The sequence below is a fragment of the Trichogramma pretiosum genome, unplaced genomic scaffold (assembly GCF_000599845.2).
Source record: "Trichogramma pretiosum strain Unisexual culture from Peru unplaced genomic scaffold, Tpre_2.0 scaffold84, whole genome shotgun sequence".
NCBI classification, from domain to species: Eukaryota; Metazoa; Arthropoda; class Insecta; order Hymenoptera; family Trichogrammatidae; genus Trichogramma; species Trichogramma pretiosum.
In genome coordinates, this window is record NW_019640790.1 from 460,866 (window position 1) to 473,107 (window position 12,242).

A 12,242-nucleotide genomic window follows, 5' to 3' on the forward strand; every position below is an offset into this window, starting at 1 on the left:
ATAAGCTAACGTATTGTTGTACTCAATCAAAGAGTATACATTTAATTAGCGATTCTTGCGTGATGATAGCCATAGGGGTTGATTGAAAAACGTACTCGTTAAGCTTCGAGCTCCCTCTTGAATCACATGCGCGCACGCCATTCAGGGCTCGATCTCGATAAGCTTGTACACACGCCGGCTTTTTTTCGTCTAAAAGGGATTGTTCGCGTGAGTACTGTGCGCTGCCTTTTTTCGGCTAAGAGAAAAAGGTAAGCAGTATATGGTATACGCTTTGTGTTCGCTTCAGCTAACTTGATGTAAGTAAGCGCGCGCCTTGCGATGTGCGATACATCGTTGAAAGATTACTCACTCAGGTATTAACGATTCAAGCTTAATATATATTTCAAAACTTACGATGAAAACGGATAGATAGTCCTGACGGGGCGAGTAGCAGTGTGAGCTGAAAAAAAGTTTATTTCTTACTTCGCTGTAAGCCGCAAGTTATAAACACGCAGTTGCTCGAGCTATATCAGCCGATTAGTTTTTCCGCAAGAACGCGTCTACGTTCTATAACATTCCTTTCGAGTACCCTATATCGAGCTCTCTGTCGAGAGAAGGATTAATGTACGTAAATGCGCAACGCACATCACCCCCAACTTCAAGTCAACTAAAAAAAAAAAAAAAGTAGAAAATGAAGCTGACTTCGTGACGTAAAGAGGTATAATTTTGATTTCCAATTGGATTAACTCGATAATTAGTTTATCGTTCGCTGCGCGGAATTCAGTCTCTCTTTTTCTTCGTTTTTCATTCGTTTTCAGCATAGTACAATGCTCGCTCGACTTCTGCGCACGACGCGAGGTTAAAAAAAAAAAAAAATACAAAAATAAAATAGAAACCAAGAGAGGTTCGTATTTCTCCATTGACTAATTAGATCAATACCTTAATTAGCTTGGGCTGGCAATCTGATCTTACTTGCAAGTGCAGCATGATATAGATAGATCTTATTCTTACTTTTTCTTTATAACTCGACTGATCGCTAAGAGCGCCACGTTTTCATTGTAACTCTTATTGATGATAACGTGCATTTGGCTTATCGCCATTAATCGGCATTATTAATTTTGCCCATTTTATTTTTTTTATTTTGTATTAATAAAGAAAAAGCGAATAATTTTCAGACGACACTGGAAGTCGAAATTTAACCAACTTGTCGTGGGGCGGCATTATCATTTACAAGAATTATCACTGTCTGCCATGTGCAAACACTCGACGGATGCGAACGAGGCCAAAGTAAACAAACGGTCGGCCGGGTGAAGCCACAAAGGATCGCACCCGTCCGCGTAATACATATACAGCACTACGCACGCACAAAAACACACAGACACACGTACAGACATGCAAACACATATACAGAATTAGAGGAGCATATACAACGCAGAGCTCAGGGCAAATCGTTGCGTTTATCCAACGTCCAACGAAGTTTCGCCAAGGTGTCATCGTCTCTAGCCGCTCGCTCGCCTATGTACTCTGTTTGTTTCTCCGACAGAGCAGGCTACATATTCTGGACGCGGAAGGTTGCGCGCAGGCATCCGAAGCAGAGAGTAGAGCGAGCTCCTCGTTGGCAACTTGTAAGCCACTGAGCTCTGTACGCCGAGAGCGCGAGTGAGATGTACAATACGCGTGTAAGAGAGAGAGGGAGAAGGGAGAATGTGAAAGACATTCTAGGTGTCTGCTGTATTTCAGCGTAGCAAGCTTCAAGAGTTGTAGGCAACTTAGTTGGTTTGATGTCTCTTTGGACTGATATGTATACTCTCGTTGGCTGCGCAAATCTACATTGCGATAGAAATAAAGTGTCATCGGTAACTGACATTACTCAGCTCGACGACCAGTTGTTAAAACTGCACAAGTGTAATTGGTACTTATTGCACAATCCTCTGTACTTTAGGGTAGGCTCGGTTTATGGTGTCTAACATTGTGCAGTCAAAGGACTGGATTAAATAAGCAGCCTCAATTGCAATTATACATTTTTTAGCTGCAGTTGACTGTTAATATGTTACTGAAATATTAAAAATATGTACTACGTTTTATTTTCATTATTTAAAGATTTTAAATTCAAATTAACAATTGTATTGTCGCAGCTCTCGTGACTCTACTGCGCATGCATATGTGCGCCCGTCGCCGAGCACTCTAGGGATAAAACCCAACGCGCCGCATCACTTTAATTAGACTCGACGCACGACCGCATAGTTTATTTCACTCTCGCATTCTCTTTTGATTTTGCGATGTATTTTTTGCTCTCTAGATAATGAAATGTAGCCTTCTTTTTTGTTGTTGAAAAAAAACGTGCGGAATCGATTGCTATCCTATGTTTGATAAAAGTATATAGAAGACCAGAATGATTATTGGGAATTACTTGTCTGCCTTTTTTTGTATAACGGAAAGCTTCGTTCGGCATATTGTTAGAGTATTCAATTTTTCATCAAAATACACAACATAAAAATCCAATTTCCAAGAGTAATAAACATTTTTGAAATTAATATTTTACGGGCTCAATATGCCGAATCTAAACGTTGATACAATAATTGACCAAATTTTTATTGATAAAAAATTATTAGCTTTTGAAAATGTCCTTGACGAATAGCATAAATAGCCGGAATCAAATTTAAATTTCTTTTTTCAAGTGTGATGAACGGGAGTTTAACAAAAAATTAAATCATAAAAGCGTAAAAAAAAACATTAGTACAAAAGTATAAAAGTTACACTTCCATTAGGCAAAGTGAACTCGCACATGTAGCTCAAAGAAGCACCAGCATCTCCATCCAGTTGACAGATTCAATTTGGCAGAAAAAGGGTCTGAGGCGCGGGGTGAAAATATCGTTAAATAATATTCATAATCTCGCTTTGTTTCTGCTTTGGTGTAAGCGAATTAGCCTGCAAGAGTAATTCGTCATAGAGAGGATTTCGTTTGTGCAAAGAGAAGGAAAAAAGACACCGGTGTGCGCTCGTTTCTGCAGCTGCAGCCTCGGGAAAAGTCCAATTAACGGTACGAAGTTTCACGCGCGAATGGCTAATAGGGCAAATTGCTCTTTCTTTCGCCCCTCGTATCGAAGCTGCCTGTATATATAGATATATGGATATAGATATATTTTGTACATTTTTATTTCGTAAATTTATTCGCTCGATTGCACAAACTGTATATGCAAGTATCAAATTCATCCTTTAATTTTGTCCATTTCATCGTTCGCACGTGAGTAGCAATGGTTGCAATAAATCTTCATTACCGCATCGGGTTCATAATATTCTCGCCATTCGTAAAATTTGCCTCTCTCGCATTCTTTTGCATGATTTGGTCGTATATATAGACGCGCGTTGATTCACTAATAGTTGCCGGCCCGAATGTGCAGTCTGACGGTCAATTAAATCACGAAGATCGCACATTTACTAGTATTTAGTAAGCGAACGCGGTCGAGACTGTTGGTGCTACTGCTGCGCTATATACTCTCAGTGAAAATAACTGTATGCGGTCAGACGCGCGTGCGAAGCGCACATATATACGCTCACATTTTCTAATATTTCCGGCTTGTTAAATTGAAGTTTAATTTTCGAAAAGAATGAGAAAGAACAATGCTCTCTACTGATGTAGCAGCTATGACATTCGTTAATCTCATATTCACTTTTATGCTTTACGTTATTAATTTTAGCAAGACTATCCTCTTTTTTAAAATAGCTGACGATGTTTCCTCTTTGAATAGAGTTTTAATTACTGTAAGCGAACTTTATACTTTGTCGTATCGATACGAGGAGGAAAAAACGAATTACATTTTCACAGCGTATCGCGCGATATGAATTTTTACACCGGCGAGCTACATTGGAAAGGAAAAAAACAAGCCTCATTTTTCTCGCTCGGCACAATTCCGCTTCGCACGTATATAAATATGAACGTGAACAGCAGCTCTCACGCACACCGGGGCGTTATTAGTATGCAAAATGTTACCGATACAATCGGGTTTTCCTTTCACGTATTCACTAGAAAAGTTTTGCAGCACTTCGGCCCTGGACAATGATACGCATCCCCTTCAGGCTCGCTTTGTGCTATGCAGCACTGCGAGGCTTCATAGTATCAAGAATTGCGAGTAATTGGCATATACGTATTGACTGCATCCACATGCACGTGCGTGTACATCCCGGCTGCCACAATGCTTGAATAATATTACGCGCAGCTACGGAACTCAATGACTTCTTTGAAATCGAGTTCACTCGCAATAAAGCGAATACGGCTGCGTTCTTTTTCATGCGCACCAAGTATACATTTCTTTCCTCTCATTCCAGAATGTTTTCATGCAATTTTATTCCGCTCGAAAAAAATTTTCACGCCTTTGAAATAACTCGACTTTCGGGAATTTGCCCACGCGTATATTGCACAATAATGCGACGCGCGCGCATTATTTCCCCTTAAAGCAACGATAAACCGGAGACGGGAAATATAAGCATGTAAGTCAAGCTAAATGTACATAATCCTCCCCTGCCTTCCACTGCCATGCACAAAAGCTCATTTTGCTTTCAGAGCCATGCGTCCGTGGCGCTTTCAAATCGTGACTCGAACGCGCAAGATATCGTAATTTCAAGTTAGAACTCTGTCTCTCTCTCTCTCTCTCTCTCTCTCTCTCGCCATCTCCTAGCTGCTCTCGAGCAATGCTCGCGCTGGGAAGCCGCGCATTTGAATAATTGATTTCCGCGCTTTAAGCTCGATCCTGCCAGGAGGTCCACCGACGCGCTAGCTTACCATCGGTGAGTTCAAAGATCTACATCGCTTGATGTGTGTGTATGTGAATTTAGTTCGCTAAGGTCCATAAAAGTTCTTCGTGAATCAACTTTTCCTTCGGAAAGAATCGAACCCTCGGACGAGAGCTAGCGCCAGCATGAGAAAGATTTTTCGCTTGGCTTTCGAAACTATACTTTTTTACCGCAACTTTTGCGCTTCGGCCAAGCGTCTGCATGCTCGAAGAAATTTAATCGAAATTGGCAAATATATTTTAGTAAATATATGTCAGATGCTCGTGACCTAAAAATGTTCCAAGTACACGTTTCATCGACTTCGTTTTTACTCACTTTTTATTAATATATTGATGATTCCAAATTTTTTCGCTTAGACATGAGCTAATTAAAACGAATGCTCGATAAAAAAACACGCGGGTATTTAGAATCGCTCATTTTTCCATTTTGTCATGGTGCAGAGTGTTATAAACATAGTAGGTACATTATTTGCGTTACCCAATACGTCTGGCAAAACAATAATAAGCAAGCCAGGCGTGTTTGGCTTCATCGACGTTTTCTTCTTCTCTTCTTTCTCAGCCTTTTACTCGAGCATTTCTCCGTTGCGGTAGAAATTTGCGATGACACAAAGCGACGGGGAGCGATGCGTAGCAGCAAGCCGAGCCTAAGGAGAAACAGTCGTCTCGCGCGCGTCGTAATGAAAAACCATTATCTCGAGCACTTTTTTTCTTTCTCTCTCTCTCTCTCTCTCTCTCTCTCTCTCTCTCTCGTTTTTTCTCTAGACGCCCGCTTCGTGATTGTGATAGTAAAGAAGTCTTGGGCTTTATTAAAAATTTTCCTTTACAGAGTGTATTTTTCTTTGCATTTGTTAATGAACTTTTCCTCTTCATTCTTCCCTTTTATTTCTTTTATTTGCAAATACTCGAGCTGGTGGTTTGCATTATGGAGCTGGGCGCGCGTGGATCTGATGTAATTATTGCAAACATATTAAAATATTCAAGTGCGAGGCGCGGTAATATATCCGCCATGGGAGGTACTATACGTCTTGTCAAACAAGCCGAGCAAATTCCGGTGCATGGCACACATGCAGCCGCATCGCGGCAATTCACCACAATTTCTTCATCAAGACAATGATAATGGCTGAGGTCCGAGCGCCCTGCCAGTGGTAAATTTTAATAAAGCTTCGCGAGCTGCCCGGCTGTATTTGTAATAATGTTTAAGTAGCGCACGTGTGTGTATATAATGTAGACACGCAGAGATGCGCGCGTACGCAGAGCCAAGTAGCCACGGAGGAAGAGAGCGAGGAAGATTTAAAAGCCATAGCGCGCGAGAGAGCTCGGAGCTCGGCCCAGCGAGAAAGCGCTCCATTTCCGCCGCTGCCGGAAGCCCCGGCCATTTCTCACGTAAGCCGCAAAAAGCAACGACACCCCCAGCAGCAACGCCAGCAACAGCCCCTGAACCAGAGACAGGCAAGATCTCCAGCCCTGGAGGCTATCGGCCTGTTCTGCAACTACTGCTATTCGCCGCGTCCCCCTCGCGCAGCGCCGCCGCTACACGAGCAGCTGACGTTGATGCTCGCGTCCGAGGTTTTGTCGAGTTTCGCATTTGCGGTTTGTAACCATCGCGGCGCAAGCTTGATTTACGGCGCGGCGCTCGCACTGCAGCCGCCGCGCAAAGCTACCTTCCGATGTTTGATATTCGATCATTTGTCGCTCTGGGCAAAAATGAGAAACGCCAAGCTCGTCGCTCGACACCGCAGCTAAAGATTCAGCTCTAAAATATATGAAATTAAATAATCGGATTTTGCAAAAAATGTATCCATCTGCGATGGCCACTGCCACTGGCTGTAGAAATATCAAGCGCGCGCGAAATAAAAAATTGCTCGGCGACGAAACATCCGGGGACACTGAAAAATTGAAGCTACCGCACGCTCCAATGATTTTCATATGTATTCGTGCGAGTGCGCGCAGTATTATATATGCGTTTGCGAGTTGGAAAAAGAGAGGGCTAGGCCAGTGCTGATGTATGTGATGGAAGGACGTTACATGTCAAGAATTTTATAGGCGTGAAATTGTGATATGTGATAGTGCTGCGAATGTTACTGCGTTCAAGTATATGAAACTTTGTCGACAGATACGTATATGAGAGAAAAAAGAGTTCGCTTCGAAAATGTTCGGCTGATTCATTATATTGCACTTATTGATTCAAACCAGTTCGTGCTCTTGCATATATACAACAGCGGATCAACTTTTTTTGGTCAAACTGTTAAATTTTTACGTAGAAAATGTAGATTTTTTAAATTTCAATCCCCACTATGAGCGGAGACGGAAGAGCTCTTTTTAAGTGTGCCATCGCGTGGAAATAGAGAATTGTCCCTAATAATACTTAGCGGTAATTTCACTGGCCTTGACACTTATCGCTACGAGCGTACAATCCTGCAGACAGCGGTCGAAATTCCTCGCGTGACTTGGCAACTACGTAAACACGCATATAAACATCAAAGCACCCGAGTTCATTCTCCTGCTTGGCCGGGACGAAAAAAAGATCCAACTACCTCGGTTTAGATGTGGATACGCAAAAGCACAACCGTTAAATTGTCGTGACTGGAAAACGTCACGTGCACGAAGAGAGAGAAAATTTCATTGCAAAAATTGCTCTGCCACTTGTCATCATTCGATTCAAACGCGAAACGACGTGTATGTAACAATGGCAGTTATGCGCAAAAGTATTGCGTGCTTATAAACTTGCGCAGTTCGACGCTTCCAACAGTTGCATTTTTATCGTTGACTCGCGTAAAAGTCGAAAAATCGAGTCGACGATATGGTGCATCTCTTCAAGATTAATTGCCTTCATCTGATTATATTCTCTGTTGTTTATTTCGAACCGAGAGTGAGTATACACTGAACATAAACAGGCCAGTACAGAGCACGTTTCTAATTTAACGGTGTTATTCTTTCACTTGCTTTGAAAAATGGATCAATGTCACGAAAGTTTAGCATGATGATCATATTGTTCGACAAACTTTGTGCGCTCGCGAAATTTGTTTCAAAGTTAGAAAGTTGCACGCTTGTACAAGTATTCGCTAGGATGCTATAGTCCACTGCGCGCATCTTTTTCAAACTTTCCTCAACGCAAATTTGACAACTACTTTGCAAGTTGATACTTGATATGCTTTATTCACTCGGTGACTTGAGCGCATATATTTTCTATTCGACATGCTCATTTATTAAAAAAGTACGGACGCGTTCGGTGGCTTTGTTTGTTGCGCAAATCACAATAGAAAGGAATAAATGATTGCAGTGCAACGCAGAGATGCAATTAGAAGCGACGGTCGATCAGGTGCTCGACGCGGCTCGTCAAGCAGTTACGAGTGTCGTCGACACTGCTCAAGGAGTCGTTAACGGAGCCATAGACACTGCCAAGAATACCGTAATCGGCGAAATCAACGTGGTGCAGGACGTCGCCAAGCTTGCAATACAGACTGGACGCGGAGCCGTTGAAATCGGCGGAAATTACGTGGTCGGACTGCTCAATGCTACAGGATAAAATTAACGATTCCGCCAACTAGACCATGTCGCTGTTCTTTTTATTTGCATGTACGCTCGTGACTCGATCGAGGCTCGACATTTTTTTCTGTAAAAAATGAAATCAAATTTTGGAAACGAGATGAATGTCTCTTTTATGCGACTTCTTTTATATATGTGCGTGTAAAGATCGACTAAAAGTTGCTCGTGTACATTAAACTTGGCTGAATATATTTTGCAAAACTTTTGTAATTAAACGTTATTCTGTGTGTGTAGATGTATACATATATTTCTTAAGCTAGCTAATTCAGCACTTTTAAGTTCACTCGGCAACAAAGCAAAACTTTTCTTTATTTCTTTTACGCGTACCGAAAAAAAACTATTAACTTTGGATACTGAATCGAAAAGTTTTCTTTTTTCTCCCCCTCTCTTTGAAAATTCATCATACAGTAATCAACACAGAGGTAGTAGACTGTTATGATAATCTTTCAGAATCTACATGGAATATTCTATATCAAATAGATTAGGAAGAATTTGTTTGTGGAATAAAATCAAAGTATTATGTCTTGCGTTCATAAAGGTTTCCAATTACTGAATATTTTTTGAATATTTATTCAATTTTTTTGTAACATGATTTTATTGTCTATTTTGGGGTTATATAATTTTATTAAAATATTTCTCGAATTTCAACGGGTTTAAAATTTAAATTATGATTTATTTTTATACGATTGAAAAATCCTGACAAGATAATTTCGCAAATAATAGATTCTCATAATACAAATTACACAAATTTAGAATTTTAATTGTAAACTGCTTTAAACCTTTTAAGGGCTGGAGTTTGAAAAAGGTTGAAATTCGCATTTTTCTGTAGGAATGTGTTCTAAGATCTCTGAGTTAGAGCCAAACTAAGTTGTAACGTTGGTGAGTTAGACCCCATGTGGAGCTGAAGACCACGAGAGAATTTCAGCCCTCTAAAAGTTAATACAGGAAAACACAGAAGGTTTGCAGATTAATATTCAAAATAATTTTGTAATTTAGCTCAAAATAAAATGCATTCCTGAATTCATCATCCGTCTGATTCGAGAGAGTAGCCCTTCAAAACCGTATATAATAAAAAGTACGTCCTGGGTGAGTGTCTGGGTTTTTAATGGTTTACACAACCGTAAAATGATTTTTTTTATTTTATCACATGGTTTTTTTAAGAAAGGATCTTGCAATAATCCTTTGGCGATATCTAAATACTCACTCGCTTCCAATTACATGGTTAATCTCCCTCTGAACAATGGTGACGCATGAATACGGCTTTTAATAAAAAAAATGTAGCCGCGATCGTTTGATGATTTGTAAATAAGCTACAGGGTACACTGAGAAAAATATTTGGCCCGATCAACCAAGGCTTCATTATTTCAATGAAGTTATTCCTTCACGGGCAATCGCGAGCAAAGCAATGAAATTGATTAATTTCATTGTTTCTATGAAATATTCTATTAAAATTTACAAAATATTTAATAAAAAACAAACTATTAAATTGAATTTTAATACACGACATATAACCGAGTCAACTAAATATTTAGTTGAATTGTCAAAATAATTTAATTCATTGCAACACAATTTAATTCTAGCAATAATATTTTTTGTAAAATCAATTTCTTTGTTGATAAAATATTTCGAAAATTTTAATAAAATAATTTTTTGATTTTATTTTATATTTAAATAGAATATAAAATAAACTCTTGTGTTTTGATTTTGACTTCTTTGAACTCTTTCATGCTGTTATCATTTAACAGTCATTATTAAATGTTAGATTTAAAGAGCTTATTTTATTTTTTATACATAATTTTATAAATTTTTTCACACTATTTTAACATATATATTCTATAACCTAAAACATTTACACGCTTGTAAACGATAACGCGACACTAACGCTTACTATGGGGTCGTTCGCTTGTTTACTTGTTCAAAGATGAACCTTCCTTTTATACCAATCTATAAAAGATATTTCGTCACTTGTGGATACGAAAAAATTGTTGCCGAATGCCCTCTAGCGGCAAAACATTACGCTCATTTTTTATTACAGATAATTAAATCAATGAGATATTTAGTAACGATATTTTGAATGAAACTAGGTTTATCAACTTGATAAATCAAGTAGTCCTAACAATCAAGCATTTCGTCAATTTAGTGAAATATTTACTTGGCATATACCAATGAAATATTTCATAACAAAATTTTAAATGAAACTAGTTTCATCAACATGATGAATCAAGTAATTTGTCAAAAGCATTTTGTCAATTTTGTGAAATATTTACTTGGTATGTCTGCCAATCAAATATTTCGTCAAAGTAATCATAATATTATTAATTTAATTTATTTATTTCATTCATTTTGTGTTCGTTTTGTGTTTCGCTTGATAGAGGGACTCTTGTTATCGTATAAAATTCGATGTATTAATTGTGGACTTTTTAAAATCATTTTTTTTTTTTTTTTTAGAAAATAACTTGTTTCTTTCAATTGATTTGCTATTTGAATATTATGGAAACTTAAATGAAAGTTTGGTAAAAATTAAAAAAAAAAGTTAATATATTTATTTGACTTGAATATTCTACCTCTTCTACCTTCAAAATCAAAACCAACATTACTCTCGAAAAGTATATTAAAATTTTCGTTTTTAAATTTTCTGATCAGAGAATTTTTAATATGTTTTCATAAATAGTATCCATCGTAAAAGAGTATAAAATTTACTCTCATGGTATCAACGATTCAAGTACTCAAAAGTACTCATCGATGTCAATCAATCTTCAAGCCTTCAATGTTCAAAGGTATAGGAAAATAGGCATATTACACATCATCCCCAAAAATATACTTTATATGCTGTCAGGATTTGGCAAGATGCAAGTAAATAGTTGATGCAGTGGAATCTATATTTCATATTTTGAGGGTTAATTAGTCACTCGATCACGTTATTATTTTTCTCTACAGCGTCCGGGTAGATGCAGTGCTACTGCCTGCGGACGCGGTATTGCAACTGCTCTATAATCCGTCTATTGTGCACTCGGCTGCTAGCATCACCCGCACACCCACGCACATACACTGGCACACAGTGAGGGGAAAAGAGAAAAAGGAGGTAGACAGTTAGCCTGCGAGCGGCTTAATACTGCGTGAAGTATAGTATGGCCGCAAATAGCCAATATCAAGCGTATTGCTTCTCTGTGCGAATGTTTATGTGTGCGAGTGCAATGGATAATTTCAAGCAGAAAGAGCAGTTAGTTGCTTTATCTGCGCGATGATTTTTCTCTCCGGGTCTGACTTCGAGACATCGCTAGTGTAGAAGTGTAATAAAATATAAATAATCATAAAAATATGACGCCTACTTATCTCGCTTAGTTTTCAGCTTTTGCATGCGGTCACAAACGATTAGTTGAGCTATGAAGAGAAACCGAGAGAATAATCGAGCTGCATAAAGGTGCAGAGCAGCGAGCTATGGCTCGAATTGTTTTTTAATTGACGAGAGCATGGGCGGCGATTCGGAGTCAACGCTTCGCGTAGCGGTGACAATTCGAATTTGATTTTCTATGTGAAAGCCGATTTTTCTAGTTCAATTTTAACGCGCATTCGTGTCTGTATGCTCGAGCAAATATCCGCGGGGAAATCGAGACAAGTGATGATAAAAACAAAATTTAAAGGCCAACGGAGCTGTAAAAATTTTATAACCCTTTTTTCGCTCATGGAGAGCTTTTTTCAAAGCAAAATTTTTATGATATTTAGAATTTTTACGTGTGAGTAGTACGTGTAAGAATCATGCTTGCAGATGCGTACCAGAAGTGATACGATAAAAGAATACGATTCGCGAATACTGTATCGAATAGAGCCATTGTATCCTCAGAGATATTTCCTAGTAGGCTAGTAAATCTGTTTCAACTTTGCTCCCCTGCATTCAAAAAATACATTGAGAAAAAAAATCGAAAAATT

The 12,242-nt window shown here is 38.7% G+C and overlaps 2 protein-coding genes across 2 annotated transcripts in view; one reads left to right on the plus strand and one right to left on the minus strand.

Moving 5' to 3' along the window:
* The window catches only part of LOC106657761, a 98,966-nt gene that overhangs the window by 65,602 nt on the left and 21,122 nt on the right, over nucleotides 1-12,242 (minus strand). The gene's annotated exons all lie outside the window — the stretch shown is intronic.
* LOC111694571 lies at nucleotides 7,557-8,334 on the plus strand. The gene is made up of 2 exons (XM_023463225.1): nucleotides 7,557-7,638; nucleotides 8,050-8,334. Exons 1-2 carry the CDS (start codon nucleotides 7,570-7,572, stop codon nucleotides 8,293-8,295), a joined length of 315 nt encoding a protein of 104 aa, XP_023318993.1. The 5' UTR covers nucleotides 7,557-7,569; the 3' UTR covers nucleotides 8,296-8,334.

What these genes read in the sequence shown, in the direction of transcription:
- LOC111694571 (XM_023463225.1), top strand. Translation starts at nt 7,570, where the DNA reads ATGGTGCATCTCTTCAAGATTAATTGCCTTCATCTGATTATATTCTCT. An exon ending in TTGTTTATTTCGAACCGAGA is followed by an intron (nt 7,639 to 8,049) that starts GTGAGTATACAC and finishes AAATGATTGCAG; the next exon opens with TGCAACGCAGAGATGCAATT.